The sequence below is a fragment of the Apaloderma vittatum genome, unplaced genomic scaffold (assembly GCF_000703405.1).
Source record: "Apaloderma vittatum isolate BGI_N311 unplaced genomic scaffold, ASM70340v1 scaffold20561, whole genome shotgun sequence".
NCBI classification, from domain to species: domain Eukaryota; kingdom Metazoa; phylum Chordata; class Aves; order Trogoniformes; family Trogonidae; genus Apaloderma; species Apaloderma vittatum.
Window position 1 is genome coordinate 35,894 of NW_009700097.1, and position 19,161 is coordinate 55,054.

Sequence of the window (19,161 nt, forward strand, 5' to 3'; positions counted from 1 at the left end):
TTGCTGAGGGTAATACTCAGGAATCCTGCCCTCCAATCTTGTGGATGCTGAACCAAGCATCCACTTCAGCCTGAGAAGCTTTTTTCTAGCTGTAATTTATATTTATAATCTTTTAATGTTAAGCAAAATATGTAGTCTTCATTTAAGTCACTGGTGTCCTGGGAAGTGTAATGGCCCATGTCACAGTTGACTAAAAGTGAGACTACAGATAGTGGGTTAAACACATTTGGTTAACCATTTGATTGCTGTTATAGTTTTCACATGAAAAAAGCTTAGATTGAAACCTGTCTTGGTAATGGAAAGTGATGTGATTTTAAGTTTCTTTGTGTATTAAAACAGAAACCCAATTTGCATATTTTAAGTATCTTTTCTAGCATATTCAGGCATCTGGCAAGAAAGCTATATTTAAACTGTTAATACAGTATGAATGCAAGTTTCACATGCAAAATTAGTACCATTAAAATGATGAGATTTATTTTTCTTTTGAAACAAGTGGTGCCCCAGCACTTCTGTTTTTATTACCTGATAAGGCACTGCAGCTGGGGCAGCCTATTTTTTCAATAGCCGACGAACCTGAACCGCAGGACAGGTGGTGCTCACTGCACAAACACCCAGCCGGACCCCGGGGGTGAATGGCGGTGAGCTCCCTCGTCGCCGTGGTCCGCCAGAGAAGGCAGCGCTCCGGAGGTGTGTGTCAGCCTGGTGCGCGGTGTTGTTTTTCATCCTCTGGTTGAGCTCGGCCTTTGTGAAGTGTTTTGCAAAGGGAAAACTTAAAAAAGGATGAAGCTCGGTTATTTCCTTGGGTTTTAGGGCTACTTCTGGAAGGGTGGGTTTTGGACAAAGAGTATGTTTTTCAGTGGTTTTATTGTGGCGATGAGTTGCCTGGGCTAGGTGCATACTGTATGAGCAAACACATCTCTTTCCGTCGGTATGAACTTTGGAGCATTTTTCGCTAGGTGTGCCCCTGTGCTTGTGCAGTAAGATTGAGGATGCAGCTCAGTTGGTGGGGAGATCATCAGCCTCGCTTTGGAGTGCCACTCGCTGTGACCAGAGTTCCTCACACCTCTATGTCTTTCAGGAATACTACCTGAGTTTTACGCGCGGAAGCTCTGTACAGGTGTTGAGGCTCATCATCTGCCCAGGCACGAAGCCCTGGATGTCAGTTTGTACCCCAAGATGTATAGCCAAGATGACAAGAAGCAAATTCAAACTCGTCTCTAGCACTTCCCTACATAGCTCAGGACTGAGGTTTTGAGATTGTCATCTCCTATGGATGCTTACGGCTCCTACTCTGAAATGCGGGTTTTGACCTACTGATATCAATAAATCTAATGCTTAATTAATTAATGCTTTGAAGGCAGCCCTGGAAGCCTACAGTATTATGACATAAAGAGGAGGGGAGTTGATAAGCAGCCTATAGGGTCTTTACTGCTGGTGATGATGCATGAAGTAAGAGAGTGCTTGACTCTGAGCCCAGAGAGATGTGGAAAGGAAAGGAGCTTAGAACAGAATAGAGCTTTCAACCTTGAAACTAATAGACAAGTAAGCATAGGACCTGCTGATGTAATTTTATGAAGCAGCCCAAGCTCTTCCAGCCAAAAACGTAGGGCTAAAATGATGCAATCTCTTTATTCATGCATTGGTACAGTGGGGATGCCTCATTCTTCCTCTCAGTAGTACTATCCAGCTTGTGCCTTGAGTTCATGGCTTTTTTCTTAAAGTGCCTAAAATGTCTGTTACCAAAGTAAGTGGCGTTAATAGGAAAACAAAACAGAACAACCTGCTCCCCTTTTCATATGAGATAAGCCTTGACAAGTAAAGTATATTTGTGTAATGATAGGGCCAAGAGGCCCCAGGCAAGATCAGGCACTGCTGCACTTGTTTCTGTATATACATTTAAGGAGCAATGGGACTTTTAAATGTAGTGTTTTATAGGTGGGCTTATTTGAAATACAGTTTAAATCTACTGTTCCCTGAGATAACATGCTGAATATTTATTACTTGGAGATCTGTTTGGTTTGCTTTTTCTAATGAGAAATGGCCAGCGTTGCTCCATAAAAATCTAGCTTGTCTCCTGTTAACCCTGAATACATCAACAAACGACAGTGCCTGGCAGAAACAACAACTCCCCATAACAGGCGTGGAAGCTAACAGTCGTGCTCAATGTGGAGGCAAGCAGCAGATCGCGGTGTTTACAGATTATCCAACTTTCGTAATACCTAGCAAAAATAACCAGCACTTCCAGAATTAAAACATTAGTGAGAACGTGAAGAATAGCAAGAAAAGCTACTTAGTCTGTTTTGTGTATAATAGAATACAAACAAACCAAGGACAAAATAGTCATACTTATTTATTATGGTGCTTGGTGATTAATAAAACACTGTCACTGTGTAGTCACATCACAGAAGCTTGGAGAGCTTTGCAGGCACTGATTAATTAAGAGAGAAATATTGTTAAACCCATTTTACAGAGTAATTAGGGTGCATGTATGGTGATCCTATTGAATTCGGTATCAATACACAGAGAACAAGATTTTATTTTTATTATTATAAGCCAAAAGCTGGGCTCCAGAGGGTCGAAACAGGCATCTTGTATGAGCAGCCTGATTTTCAAAAGTCCTGGGAATTTCTCAGCTATTTAATGATTTTGCATTCTGGCTCTGTTGTCTTCCTTTTAAAACTATCAGACAAGATACCTCCTCTTCCACCTGTCTGCATCCCTGTTTCACAGTGTACGAAAAAGAGCTGTTTGGGCAAAATTGCAGACTGTGAAGTTAAAACAGAGAAATTTTTTTTATTATTACTATTATTGTTATTGCTCAAATTCTGTGTAATTTACTGTTGCAAGAGACCGTTGAAACTAAGAGCTTAGCAGGATTAGAATAGGGCTGGGAATGTGCATGGATAACTAAGTGAGGATACAGTTACACAAATGAAGTTTAGAAATAAAGAAAAATATACCCAAGAGCTTTGAAGTAGTTGCAGAACTGTCCTATTTCAAAGCAAGCCAGTGTTTAACAAATGAGGTCTCTGCTGCCAGACCTGCCTGTTCTGGATTGCTGGTTTGCGGTGGGAAGCGGTGGCAGGGCAGGTAGGCAGCAAGGGAACCAGTGGCTTGTCCCTCTCCGACACATCCCAAAGGAGACCTCGCTCCTGCCTGCCCAAAAACTTGTGGTTTCGGGCTGCCAATGTGAGCAGGAGGTCACTTGTTGTCAGTGGGGACCTCCTCGTGCCGGGCAGCTTCTTCAAATGATCTCAGTGAATTATTATCTGACCATGAGTAAACCTAGGATGTGCATGTCGCAGGGAATCTAGGCAGAATTGTCTTTTCAGGAATCTGTAGGTGCTCTGGCAGCTGTAATTTTTCACTGGGAAAATAAATCAAGAATTAAAATTTTTTTATTCCAGTGTATCTCCTCTATAAGAGAGATCAGTTGACCTTAATTATAAACTGAATTACAGCTGCAGGCAATCTTGATATTTCTTTGGGAACTCGTGAAAGATGTGACACCATGCTGAATTTTTTTGGTCTGGAAGTTTGCAATTGTTTTTGGACAGTCAATAACTTAAAATGAAAAAGTATGGTCTTCATCAGGCCATTGAATAAAAAATGTGCTGTGATGCTATTTGACTGTTTATTTAACTGATGATCGGTTTTGGTGAGTGAAGTGAAAGGAAAGTGCTAACTTTATTCAGATGAACAAGAAGAAAAAAAATGAAAGGGAAAGTAAGTATCAGTGAAAGATGTTTCTGGCTGCCTTTCAATTCCAAATTGGGCTAATTCTACCTTCTGAAAAGAAGATAATTTCCACGTTTCTGTAATTGGGAACACATAATTGAAGTTATTTTCTCTCAGAGAAGAAGTTCCTTCTACAACGTTTGCAAATGGACGAGAAAAATGACCACATACAGTGCACTCTGAACGATGGTGCATCACAGCATCATCTCCAGACGTCCTTGCAAATTTTGCGCTGTGTTTTTTACGCATTCCTGGATAAACTTTATCTGTGGATGGGGTAGGTTCATGTTGATGAATGCAATGCACTAACTGCAGAGCTCCCTTTTCTAGGCAGCCATTACATCAGAGACAGCTGATTACAAGTAGTGAGGTCTGGAGTAGAAAGCACGTGCCAGAGAAGCACTGAAACAAGTATGAACTTCATGTACCAAAATAATTATGCAGTGATTCCACAAAACTGCTTCTTTTGACCTGGCTTTTTAGGAACTGAGCTTTAATGAGGAAGATGAGCCAGATGTTGTTGCAGCACTTTGAGAGTGACCCAAGCGATTAACTCACTTCCTTTCATTTGTAGCATGAAGATATTTTCTGCCACAGGGTTTAACCTTGGAAATGTTGCTATTTCCCTAAACATCCATTAACTAGGCATGCAGGACAATGTTTATTCATGATTGCATTCGTAGCTGTACCTCTGACTGCAGTTGTGACATGTTTGATGGCAGTAGCAAAGGTTTGGACTCTTGTGCTCCTGCTCTCCCAAAGCATGGTCCCTCCTGCTGAGCTTTTGCTGACCAAGGCTCTTTTCTATTTTCATGGTTCAGTTTATCACCTCTGATATTGCTGTGGTTAGCAAGGCAGAGTGGTGCTCAGGGAATTTAGGAGGCCATGTCGCAACTCAGCGCAGACCCCAACTCTGTGCCTAGCTAAGGAAGTAGATATTTGTGTGCATTGAAGCATCATGGAGAAAAGAGAATGCATGAAGATAACTGTGGTAGATCAGACAGAAAATTGGATTTCTAGACAGCCTTGATCATTGTACAGATCAGGAGAAAACAGAGGAAGTTTAATAAACAACAGCGACACAACTCTGTTTTGTAAGGAAAGCCACAGTTATATTTTTACCCTGACCTAACAAAGGAGGAGGAAGGAAACTGTTTTGCTGAAACAAGCATTTTAGATTGGACTAAGGATATGCTTTTCTCTCTATGTTTGTGTGCGTGCGTGTCCCAGCAAACTCAACAGCGTGTTCATATGCATGAAATGCATTTTCCTGGAGGCACAGAGTCAGCATGTGCCATACGAGGAGGAAAAAGATATGCCTAGCACTGCTTAAATATTGGTCAAAAAGGCATAGCATTTTAGTCAAAATAAGTTAAAGCGTCGCATAACATGGTGGTTGGTATTTCTTATTTTTGCTGACATTGGATACTGGATAAGAAATCTGCCTGGTTTGGAAAAATGCAACGTAGATAAAAAATGAGAGCAGCCAATTTATTGTGTGTACAAGGCAACGTGGCCTCCAAAACCAAAGTCAGACAGAACTGAGAACACAGATTTGGGTCTTTCATTTTAAATGGTGCAGCCCAAGCCCTTACTGAAGCAGACATGAGGGGGGCCTGATCGGGAGGAATGGGAAGCTGGTCTGGCAGAGCGGACACCTGCCCGCGGTGTCCTGCGGCAGCCTGGCTGGCGACGGCCTGCAGCCACTGTGCCGTTGGGTCAGAAAGTGGCTGGTGTGGATCTGCAGCGCTGGCTGTGGCCCTGGTACACTGTGAGCAAAGCTGAAGACATGGGGCTCGCAGGTTCTGTCTTAGCGCCCGCGTGTGACGATGGGCAAATCTCTTCAACTTCGTGTATCTCGCCAGCCGTTTCTGCTGAACAGACAGCAGCTCATGCCTTCTGGTTTGGCCCATTTATATTAAAATGCCCAAGGGTAAAAGCAGTGTTTCAGATTATATGTGGACAGAGCCCCGCAGGAGGGGTGGAGCGTGACACTTCCACACATTTGTGCCGTACTCGGGGTTGCTAACAGGAAAAATACAGGGATGGGGGCTACAGTCTGCTCACGCTGTGCTGTCTTCCCTGTGCAAACTCTAGGGAAGGACTCTCTGTCGATGGGGTGGCAATGGTCATTCCTTTCTGTGTGGAAACCATAGATGGCATAATATTTTAAGAGGTTCAGTTGCCAGATTGATTTCTTTAGCTAATAAATCCTTGGCTGCACTTGCTGTGTTAAAATATATGTTCAGGCGAGATTCATGGTCAGCTCTTAGAAACAAGAGAGCAAAGGGGAATAAATAGGCTGTTCCAAGATTAAATGCTTTGCATTTGGCACCTTTAATTGGCTTATTAATAAACCTTATTTTTTAGAGTTATGCTATTTATTATTTTTAATGAAATAGCTTTCAACTAGCCTTCTAAAAACAGCCGCAAAGCACTGGCCAAGGCCATCTGGGTGCGCTGGGTCTAATACCTGGCTCTCAAACTCCTAGTCATAGGAATGGCCTTATCCCCACCAAAATGATATGTATCACAGAGATGGCACCTACAGGACTTAGAAAGCAAATGGAAGGCCTGTACGCCGTACCGGCCCGTCTCCCCATATGAAAAAAGAAGTTGTGGTAACCCAAACACATCAGCATGGTTGCATTTATACAATAGAGTTTACTGATCTATGTGCAGATGTTCAGGATTTCCAGATGTTCAACAGCTTCCTCAGAAGGACCGCTAGGCATCTAGAAATCCTGACAAATGCCCACTACCCTTGAATATTGCTCAGAAAAAATAGCTGAGGAAAAGAAGAAAACATCTCTGGAAAACCTGGATGTATGGTAGGCTCAATCTATATTCTTAATCAGAAAAGCTGAACATACGGCAAGTAGACCTTGTACAGCCCTCCGGGGAAATTATCCAGCCTGGGGCTTATTCCAGGTGCCCTTTCTTCCAGGGGACCATGCCACCCATCTCGCTTTGCACTGCTGCTGCTCTGTTAAAAAAGCAATTGGCGGGCAGGCAGGGGGGCAACTGCTGGTCTGTGTGGGCATGGCCAGTCGTGCTGCTGCGCTTGTGGGTGCAGTGCCTGTGAGGTAAATCAGGTCAGCAAGCAAGAGGGGTGGTGGTGTACAGCTTAGCATGAGCCCTAGAAAAAACATATGATAAGGTCAGGAACATGTATTTGTTTTCTGGGAGTCAATGATTGAAGTATTATTGCTGAGCGTCATTCTGAGACCTTCCCTACGTTGATTGATGTCTCATTTGAAATCTTGCCGGAAACAAAAAAGCGTGAAAGAATTTAGTTAATTCTCTTGCAGTACTTTAAAGCTACTGTTCTCTGTTGAACATGACTGGCTCAATAAAGATTCATTATGTTAGATGTAGTATCTATAAGCCAGATAGATGTGTCCACTGTATTGTTTCTCCAGTAATTTTACACTTTTTCCCATTTCAGTAGGCATGGAACATGGAAAAATGCTTCCTTGTAGACTAAGGCTCGTAAGTTTTATACATAAGGTCTAATCCTTGATGAAGGCAGCAATTAATCAATGAAATCACTTGCTTTACTGAAACGCAGCATTTCATAAATAAGTTACTTTTTGCATGCAAGTCTTTCAAGAAAGCAGTGTACACAAGGGAAGCTGGTGTCAGCACTTTTTAATCCTGAAATGACCGAGTTTCTCATTATGGACACCAAACTTAGCTTCTCCTAAGGAACTTCTAGGCAGGAGGCTATTTCTGTGCTTCTCGAAATATGCCTGTACTTCTGCTGTTTTCCAGGGAGAAGACTAACTGAGACAGAGTGCAAATGCTGTGTGCCAGCTATTAGCATATGAAGGCCAAGAGGGCTCAGTTTCTAAGCACATATTAAAACCTTTGTATCCCTAATGTTAAAAATCTGTGGACCCGCTCGTGCTTTCACTAATGTTAACAGCAGGATTTGTGTCAAAACAAACAAGAGGAGAACATAACTAGCAGCTTGGGATTATCTATCTTCGTCCATATACTCCACCACTGTAGGAAGGATTGTTCTAGCATCTTTTATATTGCATTGTTAAGTGATGGAAGCTTTTGCCAAATCCAAACTGAAATGTTTCCAAAGCCTTTTTCAGTGTTGGAAAATGTTTGTATTAAGTTATCCTTGGAATAATTTTCTCCTCTATTTGTTGTTGTGTGCTACCCAGTAGACACCTAATTATGAGGCACAGAATACTTCTCATTCTAGGGGGATATATAACACTTCACTGGATGTTTTTAGGAGTCCATTTTCATTACATTAAATGAAATGGTTACTTGAGTGAATCCCTTGGGATTTAAAAAAAACCCAAAAATAAAACAAAGAATGAAGTTCAACACTGAACAGCCAATGGACCCTCTTACTGTAGGCAAATGCTTTTATACCACATCACAGACTGTTTGTCCTTTTTTTTTCAGGGTGGGTATCCAAGCTCTGGACCTGCATCAAGCACTCCTGCCTTCAGACCTGAGGATGAGCTGGAACATCTTACCAAGAAAATGCTGTATGACATGGAGAATCCTCCTTCTGATGACTACTTTGGTGAGCAGTGCCACACCACATTGAATCAATCTGTCTGTAGCCCCTTCCTGTATTTACCAAGTTTGGTAGCGAGGAGGTCTGACGGTTGTGCTCTTAATGTAGTAACATTTGTATTGATGGATTTGCTTTCCACGCTTGGGCTGGAAGTGTAATCATCCGTAGGAATTCCTCTGTAATTTCAGCATAAGTCTCACCCTCACTTGCTGTATGCTCATAGTCTTTCTGGTTATAAAGTTGAATTTTTCAGCAACTGGTTCATTTTCACACCATGTATCTCCAGCTTCTAGACTACCAGGCTGAATTCAGGTGCAATGCACTTTCTTGCCCACCTACCCCATCCCTTTTGTTGCAGCTGCAAAAAAACATGACAGTGCAAATGTGTTCTGCTCCCTAGGCGTGGAATTTCATTTTCCATATGCTGGCACAGATTAAAGGGAAATCCATTTTGAATCAATCAGGTTGGTTTTACATGGAGACCTGTTAGCCTAGAACTGGTTCCAACAAGTACGAGGAAGTTAAATCTGAACTAATTGGCTCATAACCATGTCGTTTTCTTTGCCTAGAAAAAGATAAGCAGCTGATTTCCTTATTTAAGTGGTATAGAATGGAATTTTCTCAGGCATCTGTAGGTGCAAAATATATATCTTGCCTTTCTATAAAACATGTGTGATAGGGTCTCTGAACTCTCTGTTAAAGTCAAGATCCTTGGGCATATTTGATGCATCTTGTCTGTATGCTTAATTTCTTAAAGACTTGAGTGATAATGGTTTTAGGGAACAAACTGCCATAGTTTGTAAAGACTGCGATTGGACTTTGATTTTACATTCTTCATCTTCCTTAATTTCATAATTTCTTCAAAATATCATTTAGATTGCCCCCTAGGTCTATTTGATATGTATTTTATTTGAACCAAAACATTTCTGGCTTTAAGAAACTTCCAGGGTTTGATTTAATCAGAAAGCAGGTGGAACCAAGGTTTCATTAATAAAAAAGAATCTTCTGCTGACAAAGATCTGATTATGTGGGAAGGTCAAGATGTTCTCATCAAACACCATGGCCCTTCTAGTTGGGGTTGGTATCAGTCCCCATTCTCCATCAATACCTTTTACCTTCTGTGGTCTCTACCTTCACAGCCAAAATGTTTTCTCTATAAACACTGATAGTCGTCCGAGTTGATGGCTAGCAAGATCTGAGGTATGAGCAAGAACTACTGAAGGGAGGATAACCAGAGAGCATTCTGTGCTGCTGCACTTGACTTCATCTCTGCCCATATCCATTTCTGTCCACTCTCTGATGTTTTAAAAGCGAAGCAACAGCCAAACAAACGCAATGTATTTAGCCATTAGCATGGGCAGGCAAGAGGAAGAAACTTTTTTCCCGCTCCCTTCAGGCAGATGGCTGAAGCCCTAAAGCTTGGGATTTGATTACAATCATTTTCTTAGTGCAGAGCTATGAGTGGCAGGATCTGGTTGATAGACCAAAGCCCACCCAGTTCTCCTCATAGCCCAAGAAGGTAGGCAGGTGAACAAAGAACTTGGAGATTCACAGAATCCAAGGTCAGAAAGGACCTTATGCTGCCTAATGTCCTACTCTCGGTTTCTTCCAGAAACATGACTGAATCATGACTTTGAAAAAAAAAAAAAATCTAATCTTATCTTAAAGACTTCAAGCAATGGTGAGTCAACCACCTACCCTGATAAGCTGTGGTAGTCATTAATTATCCTCACAGCTTAGAAATTGCTTCCTGAAGTGGAGCTTTAGTTTTGTTTAGCAGTAGTATTTATGAAGCTGAAATGTTCAGGTTTTGAAGACTAATACTGTACCACTGAAATAGCTCTGCTGTGTTTGAGAGTGTGGTACATCCAAGTTTTTTCATCCAAAAGGGCTGCATAGCTCAAAGGGTTGAAACATAAAGTCTGTCAATGTTATGTCATCAATTTGGCTGTTAGATGGGAGGGTAGATCAATGCCATACCAATAGGTCTTAATTCAACAGGAAACAAGAACGTGGAAAGGAGGCTCCAGACCATTCAGAAATTTTGCCAGTGTTGTTTACATAAGCGGTAGCATAATCAAAAATAGAATAATCATGCATGATATAAGCAGGAAGATGGAAGCCCTGCAACCTTAGTCCTACCTTGGGCAGGTGGTGTTTAATTATAAGATGTACCTGATTGATCTTCTAATTTCACTGAGTCGATGCCACTGAAGGTCACCTCTGATGTTGTATCCAGCCTTGGCATTCTTGATGTGCAGAACTGTGTGCGGGGCTGAACTCCCTCCTCAGCTCTCTAAGCACGCTGTGCCCCATGCAGCCATTTGGGAGACAGGGCCACAACTAATTATATACTTACCAAGAAAAACATAGAACAAACCCAGCAGTTCTGGAGCACAACTGCTTTTTATGGTGGGCTGCCCTCTTCCTTCTAGGTTTGTTCCAGCCTGAGCTACTTCCAGGGGATTATGGTCTCTGGAGTTACAGTGGATGAGGCTTTTTGATATGGCAGGGCAGGCTGGGAGTTCTGTACTAATTCTGGCTATGTCAGAGCTAAATACCCATCTACTTGAGCTGTCAGGCAGTGCCTTTCAGTAGCTTCATGTTCATGTGGAAAGAACAAATTAAGTGTGGGAGGAAAAAAAAGAGTCTTTCAACTTTGGTTAACTGTCTCAACCAGTATCTCTGCCTTTGTTCTTTATTTATTTAGCACGGTAGCGTGGATTGTACAAGATTCATATGGCACATTGATCAAATAATCAGAAAAAGGACAAATGGGCAGAGACGTTGACTCTGATTTGCATTAAATATCCTCTGCCCGAGGTCTAAATGCCATGGTAATTGTAGCATACCAGATAGCTGTCAGCTAATCACTTTTATTAGTTTGAATTTAGAAAACTGGATTTCAGCATATTAAAAGTTGGTTAAAAGCAGATAGGTTTTGAATTGAGGAATCTAATTAACCTTGCTAGAAAGCTGCAAGGCGTTATATTAAGTCATGAAAATAATTTGTTGGAATAATTACATTTGAACTGTCAGGCTAGAGAAAGGTCATTTTACTTGGCCCGTCAGCACTCTGGGATCTTTTCTGTAACCATCTCCCTTCTGCAATTTCACTTGCTGGATTTCTGGTTTTCAATAAAGCCATCTTTATTCTGGAGTCAGCATGGGCAGAGTGGAGTTTCCTGGGGAGGGAAGAGGAGTAAGAGCCACAGAAGTTGTCTCTTTGCCCTGGAAATGCCAGCTGGTACTGTTGGCAGACCAAGCCAGCTGAGTTCAGGAGCCGGACAGCCAGCACTTCCATCAGGTCACTGCTCACTACACCTCTCTCCACCTCCCCTGGGTGGAAATTACTGAAGGTGATTTTGGGAGCTGGGGGAACTCTTCTAGCCAGTGATCGCTCATGCAAGCACACAGAGCTTGGCAGCACAGCATGGTTCACACTGCCTTCCCGGTGCAGCCAGGAGCAGCACGCATTTTGGAGCAGCAAGATCACAGTTCGCAGCGGTTTGTTGCCCAAACTCACCACAGCAGCACGATCCAGTCACTGGGGAATCCTCTAGTTGCCATTGTCAAGACAGTGCTTAAGCATGTAAGTATCATCTCTAAGCATAAGAATAAAAAAAAACCCCCAAACTGAATTTTTAGGAGTTAGACATTCATGCTGAGTATTCTTCCTAACTTAGTTTAGTTGAAAGGCCACGCTACCATACTAAGTCTAAGCACCCCGATTTTTCTTGCGTGTCCCCTCCTATCCTCCTGTAGGTTATGGAGTGACTTAAGGAGTGACTTCGCCTAAGAAATCCTTGGCAGATCAGCAAAATGAAGTCTCTTAAGCCTAAGCTACTCTTTCTTCTTTACTGCTGATTCAGTTGCTGATCTGTGGTAGTTGGCTCTCTTCAATCAAATCCCCTTTTATTAGAAAGGATTCCCAAATGTCTTATGCACTGTGCAGTACGCATGGTTTCTCTCTGTCATAGCCTTCCCCATTGATAAGTGTGCTATTGTAAATAGGCATGTCTGATTTGCTGAAAATGAAGAATACTTGATGGAGTGGAAATTGGGTAAGGTTGGAGGAGGAGAAATGGATATTTTACAGGAGATTAGCATGGAACTATCAAAATTGTTTGCTGGCCACCGTGGGAAATTAAAGCCCTTACTTTTGCATTAAAAACCCAAAATACACACACACAAAGATCACAACTGTTCTGGACTACTGTTTCAAGTCTCAGAGAAAGAAATGACTTCTGCCAGTTTATCAGTCTCCATCACTGTGCAGACAGTGCTGATTAAGACTGGAAAAGTGCCATTGGGGCCCCTCATCTCCTGTTGCCTTCTGGACTATGTCCCAGCTGAGTCACTCCCCACAGCAGAGGAGTTTCCCTGACTGGTGGGAAGAAACTTTTGCTGATATCTTACCGTAAGCACTCAGAGCTACCAAAGGAACCACCAGTAGCAGTCTGCTTTTGTAGTTCCAGTGTGCTGTAGGGATGCACTTAGTGGGAGGAGAGGTACTGATACAGTCCTGTTGAAAATACTCAGCTTGTGCAATAAAGGGACCTTGATCTATCTCAGACTGATAATTCAGGATATGTAACTTTCTTGTGTGTTTGCTGTATGCTCTGATTTTGCCAATGGGAGAGGTGATGCAGAGTTAGCCTGAGGAGCTAGGCCATTAAGCAGGATGCTTGACTTCTTTCCTTCTCATCCTGACCTCTTTTAAGACCTGTGGCAGATCATTTCATCTTTCCAAACTTCCTTTTTCACCCTGTTACAAGGCACTTAATCTGCATAGTCCTTCAGACAGGAGCTAATTACCAGCAGCAATTGTATGAGTGCCCCCCATGGAGAAGCCTTGATCTCCGGTGGATCTTTGAGATGCAGTGTCACAGTTAAGACTCAAGAACGACATGTGGCACCCGTACTGAATCTGTAAAGGCTCTGTCAACCTTTCAACTCACTGGCTTTGCATCTCCATTAGGCTTCTGTTCGTAAGGTAAAAATCCTTCACTAACGGGCGACCCAGTGTCTAAATCATGTTGAAGGTGTTCTCTAATTTTACTGCTCGAGAGGCAAGAAGTGAGTTAGCATGAAGCAGTCCAAGTCAGATGTGGGAGAGAGTGTGATAGAGCCATAGAAGCTTCAGGTGAGGAGTCACAGTGGGTTGTCCAGGTACAACATCCTTCAGTTCATGGTGTCTTTGTTTCCTTTGACATGTCCCTGTGTGCTGAACAGTTACAGTGTCTCTCAGCTGAACATGTTCTGCATGGCATTTCAGTCTTCGTCAGACACTTCTGTACCCTCAAAGAGATTCTTAGTTTCTTCTGAATTACCACCAGAAAAAGAAAATGAAAGTTGTCATATCTTGCCTGTATTCCTAGGTCTCTTCTGAAAAGGTTATCATTAAAAGATGCATATTATTATTACGAGAGCATCATTCCATCGTATTTTTATCATGTAATGTGATATGTCGTCATGCCTTTTATTTAAAGGCAAGATTTCTGGTGCAAAGTAGCATTTGTCCTCATCTGAACAACATCTGGGACAGAAAATAGTAGGTTAGATTTTCAATGACTGATGAGCCGACAGTCATTTTCTGTTTTGTAACCACTCACAAAAGCAGGAAGAACAGACATATAGTGGGGACCCTTTTCTCCGTTGTAGTTCAAGCTATTATTTTTTTATGTTCGAGCCATATTCCAGCGTTTGTGCACAGCCTCAAAGGCTGGGAGCAGCGTGCGCTCGGGGAGGTCATGGTGCGGCACCATCAACATCCAGCTGCCCTCTTGTGGCCTGCCGCAAGGGGAGTCACCCTCCCTCTGCTCCCCAGGGGCTTGAATTACCCTCGTAAATGGCTTTCAGAGCCTGTTTCTTCAGTCTCACTTCTGTCAATGCTTGCAACGCCCGTCTAGCTTGCTCTGAGGGAGTTCTGTGACTGCCGGCATCCTTGCACAGCAAGTACAGGTAGAGTTTGGAGAGCAGATTTAGCAGGGGTAGTCTCAGTGCAACCTACAGGGTGAATTTTGGCCTACAGTTCTAAAGTGGGAAGAGAAGAAGAGGAGACCAGTGAGTGGCTGGAGAGCAAAATATACCATGTCTACTTGCACCTATCTCCAGCCATGAGAAAGTCAAGATAAAACAGGTGCAGAGAGTCTGTGATCTGGTTTAAGCTACTCTTCAGCATTTGAAAGACAATGTATAAGTCTTATTCTTCCTGCTCTTGATGTGACCCACATCCTGCTCTGCAGTAATTGTGGAAAAAATGTTTTGTGAAACTGAGCACCTAGGTCTTTTTGTGCCATGGATCTTAGCCATATAAAGCCTTGAGTGCACATCTCTTTAATGAAGATCAAGCAGATCCTCTAGCAGTCAGCAATGAGGGACAGTTGCGCTCCTGTAAGCCCTGAGCACCTTGTACCCACATGTGCCAGGAGGCAGGAGGGTCACATTCCCTTTTTCCCTTTCTTACCCATGCTAGAGTGGATGAGGCTTTGCACCATGAGTGTTTCTGAAGCACAGTCTCTTCATAGACTAGCAGTGCTTCACAGATGGGGTCTAAATCTTGCATCAAAACCAGAATTACCCTCTGTTACTCTAATTAATAAAATACCAGCTGGGACAAGTCACAAGCTGTGTGACTTCCTTGATGGTTTTAAGTCCCTGGTTTAGCTTGAGTTGCTGGCAATCAACGTAGATATATTTTCACTTTTGAACAGAACTGATTGGATGCAGAAGTCATTTAATGCAGAATAAGTGCAAATTACCAAGGTAGCATTTTAGCAAAGGGATTTCTGTGATGACCTTTGTGCTGTGAAAGAAAGGTGGGGTTCAGGCCATGAATGGAATTAGGTTTGTCCCAACAGTCAGTAAACAAAAGCTGCAGCTTTCCTGCTGTCTTCTAAGAGAAGTGAGATCTTATAATGAAATGTCAGGGGTGTGTCTTTCTAAAGTACAGCTGTATTCTACAGGTTTCTTCAGCATGTTTAAAAAATTAACGTATCCACGAGGAAAAAAAAAATTAATCCATGAGCATAGTAGATATTTCTTACATTATGACAGAGCCCTTAGTGTGCTAGGAACTGTACAAATGGATAGCAAAACTCAGCCTTTTTCCGAAAAGACTTTGGACAATTATGAGCCTACTAGCCAGACCACCAAAAATTAATAGTCCTACACAGTAAATCTTTCTGCCTTTATTTGAGAAGCAGTTCAAAGAGAATCTAGCTTGTTCATGATAAGCTTGTATGCCCAGAGTCAAATCTCTATGGACTGAAATGGCTGAAGAATTGACAATGAGCCATCCGGCCTTTGGCTGAAGGTCCTTGGTCCGTAACTAACTCAGGTCATTAAGAAGTGAAAGTGTGACCTACGTTATGGCTGTTTCCTGCCCCACATGAGATGAGTTGGCTTGTCTCAGAGGGGTACGTCATCACCTCACTAAAAACCATAAATTGTAGCACCCAAGGACCACTGGCTGGGAGTCTCCTTGAGGGGGCCAGGACCTGAAGGCAGACTGTTAGTCCAGGGGCATGCGGGATGGAGAAGGTTTACTCTCCCTTTCCTCTTGTTAGATCTGTTTCATGGAGAAGAGTGAAACTAGGAGTTTCCATCCAGGATTTCCTAAGCACTATATTCTCATGTACAGGTATTTTAAGAGAGAGTGTATGTATGCATGTCTATGAGAGAATGAGAATGTTCTTCTGGATTTAGTTTTATAGAAATAATTTTCACTTCAGATAGAGCTCTGGAGCATTTTAAGCCTCCAGACATTCTTTTTTTTTTTTTTGGATCATAACCTAAGGCTAAATTTTGGAGAGAAATTCAGGCAGGCAGTTTTGGAGCTGGAGTTAGAAACCACACTTCCAGCTGTGCAGCCCTGGACACATCTTTGTCCCAGTAACATGAAAACACTTTAATTTCTCTTTGAGTTAGTTAGGCACATGAGCCGGCATAAATGAACCTTTTTTTTTTATCTTGTTTTTTTTCAAAATGAAAATAGCCCACCTATTGTTTGAAGCTGGTTGCACTAAATTTGCAGTTGCTTCCGTGTTATATTTTGACTTATTTGTACTGCAGTAACATCTAAGGCCTGCTAGGAAGACTGTGGTCACGCTACACTATGTGCAAATTAAACATAAAGTAGGAAACAGTATGCATCCCTCAGAGCTCCCCAAATGAAAATATAGCAAGGACCAGGAAATTATTATTCTCCTTAATTCACAAACGAGGGGCTGACTGGCAGACTTTAGATGACTCACTCAGAGTCATGCAGAGAACCAGCAGCAAAGTGGGAATTGAGCCTAGAATTCCTTCATGTCCCGTGCCTTGCCCTGGCTTTGCTCTTTGTTTTACGGGGAAAGTCAACAAAATGGACTCATGCACCTTGTCTGATGAAAAAATCACTAGTCTAAATGCTCTTCCCAGCATTTAGATCACAAGCCCTATTTTCCAGGGTTAATAACATGGCTGTGAAAATAAGGAAGGGGGAAAAAAAGCACTCCCAGGATCACACTTGGTAATTTTAACTGTTGTTAATATAATGTACCCACTAATGGTATCACACTTCAGCATTTAAATGGTTCAAGGCTATTGGGAAAATTGATAATTCACCATAGTAATACATTACTTTCCAGTCTAGCAATCACCATTCCATGGGGAGGGGAGGTACGATGTGGCATTTATTTCTTCTTCTCATGGCGTTTGTATCATGCTCTCTTTTTTCATATGGTGGTTTGTCTCTTGCTGGTAACTTTGGGGGGTATTTTGACTGTCATTTGAAGTTTAGTTGAGGGGAAAGGCCAGATTTCATCTGAGAGTGAAATGCGGTAAAAAAAGAATTAAATAGGGATGTCTCATTTGCTGAGTGTTCTCCTCCAGCCTGTTCTCTTCTGATGGAAATGCATCAAAACTGTTTGGTTTTTTCTTTCCTCTATTTTTTTTAAGGAATCACTTTGACTCAGATTCTATGAGATGAATCATAACCCACTTTCTCATCCGAAATGCGCAGAAAAAAAAAATTCCAACTCTGCTGTCAATGTCAGCATAATCAATACAGAGTGTTTCTCGGTGGTGCAAAGAGGTAGGGGAGAATTAAAAGAATGAAAAGAATCAAAAGTAGCCTAACTTTCCTGCTGCTTTTAGTGAGCTGCACTATTTTCATGTCTGCAAATGCACCTTGCCATTCATCATATCATCTTGGACGCGAGCACAGATTTCACGTCCGTGGCTACAACCAAAGGTCGCAAACGAAGCTCAAAAGTCAGGAGACTGTCATCCCAAGCTGGCAGGCAGATCACAAGAAGCCGGTCCTGGCAGACCTTTGGGATGTTACCAGCAGCCAAGAGTAAACCTGTTTTGACTTGCGAAACTTGCTGTTAAGATGTCACCTGCCTGGACTGTGCCAGCACAGATTTTGTCAGCTGATGAGAAGAGGGTGGCAAAGCGCCGTGCCTGTCCTGTGGCCCTGCCTGAGCCAACGCCGCTGAGGGAAGTGGAAAACTTCAGTAGCGATAGGATTACTGTGGGTGCAAACCGGAGATGGGAGACCACATCTGATACCTCATCACCAACTTTCATTTATGAACTTGCTCATTTGCATTTACTTTTTGTTTTGTTTCTCTTGTGGGTCTGCCAAGGCATACACAGAGATGTAGATATTGTTACCTCTGGTAGCGTGAGCTAAGAGTGAGAGCTTAATCCCTGAAAAACAATGTTCGCAGCAGCAGGGTAAAAAGAGGACAGCACGGGTAGGTGTGTGGGTTTTACCAGTTGATGAAATTAATCTCCACATAAGCACAGTGGTTGAGTAAAACACCTTGGCAATAACAAACAACTTTGTAAAGATAATAGAGGTGTGGCTACAACCATCTTCCGAGGCGTAAGACACTGTTCACAGCTAAAGACAGGCAGCTGGACTTTGGTTGTGAATTATTTTCTCTCGCAGATCCTTCCAAATTACTGTCCCAGCCACACTAAGCTATTTGTTTAAAGCTGTGAATCAGGCTGTATTCAGTTAGCAGCAGTGTTCAACTTTAATGTACAATTTCCTCAACAAAATCTGGTTCCAGACAATATCCTGAGAGGTTCATAACTAGCTACTAAGTGCATGTTCTGACTCTGTCTGTGCTGCCAGGGGCAGACCATGAAGACGATGTCCAGCATTTTATGTGAAGGTGGGTTGGAAGGAGGGAATGTTTTTGTGAGGATTTTGGTTGGTTTTGTTGTCATTTAAAATTATGCTCTGAAAAACAACAGCTTTTAAAATGCCACTATTTCCTCATTATCTTCTTGCCCTGAAAGGCAAGTGAATTTGGCATCTGGCTTCCAAAAGAACTGCAGAAAGCAGGCTTTTGTCTTCTGCTGATGAAGGACTGGGACATGACAATACTGACTGTCCCCCTCTTTTCAATGCAAGGTTTGTTTGTGATCAGATGAGCTAAAGAATTGTTTGTGAGTTAAGGAATTGTGCCTGGCTGAGCTTTCCTGGAGGGAGACGTTTGGAAGGGTTGCTAGTGTGGGTCATTTACGCTCTGCAGAAGACTGTCATGTGCAGTCAGCTCTTCTGGGCAGGAAAGTCCTAGTGATCGTCATTGCCAACGTCCAGCTAATTCAAGTCATGTGTTCTCATCATCATCTCCACGAGCTGAGCAGCTGCTTTTCATTTCTGTCCCGTGGCTGAAATTAGTGAGGATCCTGAAGTGCATATATATGTGTGTGTGCGCGTATATATACAGCGCAGGATACTGGATTCTAATGGCATTCTTTTCTTTTCCATTCTGCATCTCCACATCTCGCATCAACTGATCCATCTTTCGATGCCTACATCGTCTTGTGAAGTGTGACTGTCTCCAGCATTGGCAAATCCAATGTGTATTTAG

General features: G+C 42.5%; 1 protein-coding gene across 1 annotated transcript in view; it reads left to right on the plus strand.

Annotated features, from left to right (window-relative positions):
- Nucleotides 1-632: 632 nt before the first annotated feature.
- Nucleotides 633-19,161, plus strand: part of LOC104280857 (lipoma-preferred partner homolog) — a gene marked incomplete at its 3' end in the record, with an annotated part of 74,160 nt that continues 55,631 nt past the window's right edge. The window contains exons 1-3 of the mRNA XM_009878647.1: nucleotides 633-687; nucleotides 1,079-1,158; nucleotides 8,167-8,290. Of these exons, the coding sequence (XP_009876949.1) occupies nucleotides 633-687; nucleotides 1,079-1,158; nucleotides 8,167-8,290 (259 nt within the window). The remainder of the gene's footprint in view (nucleotides 688-1,078; nucleotides 1,159-8,166; nucleotides 8,291-19,161) is intronic.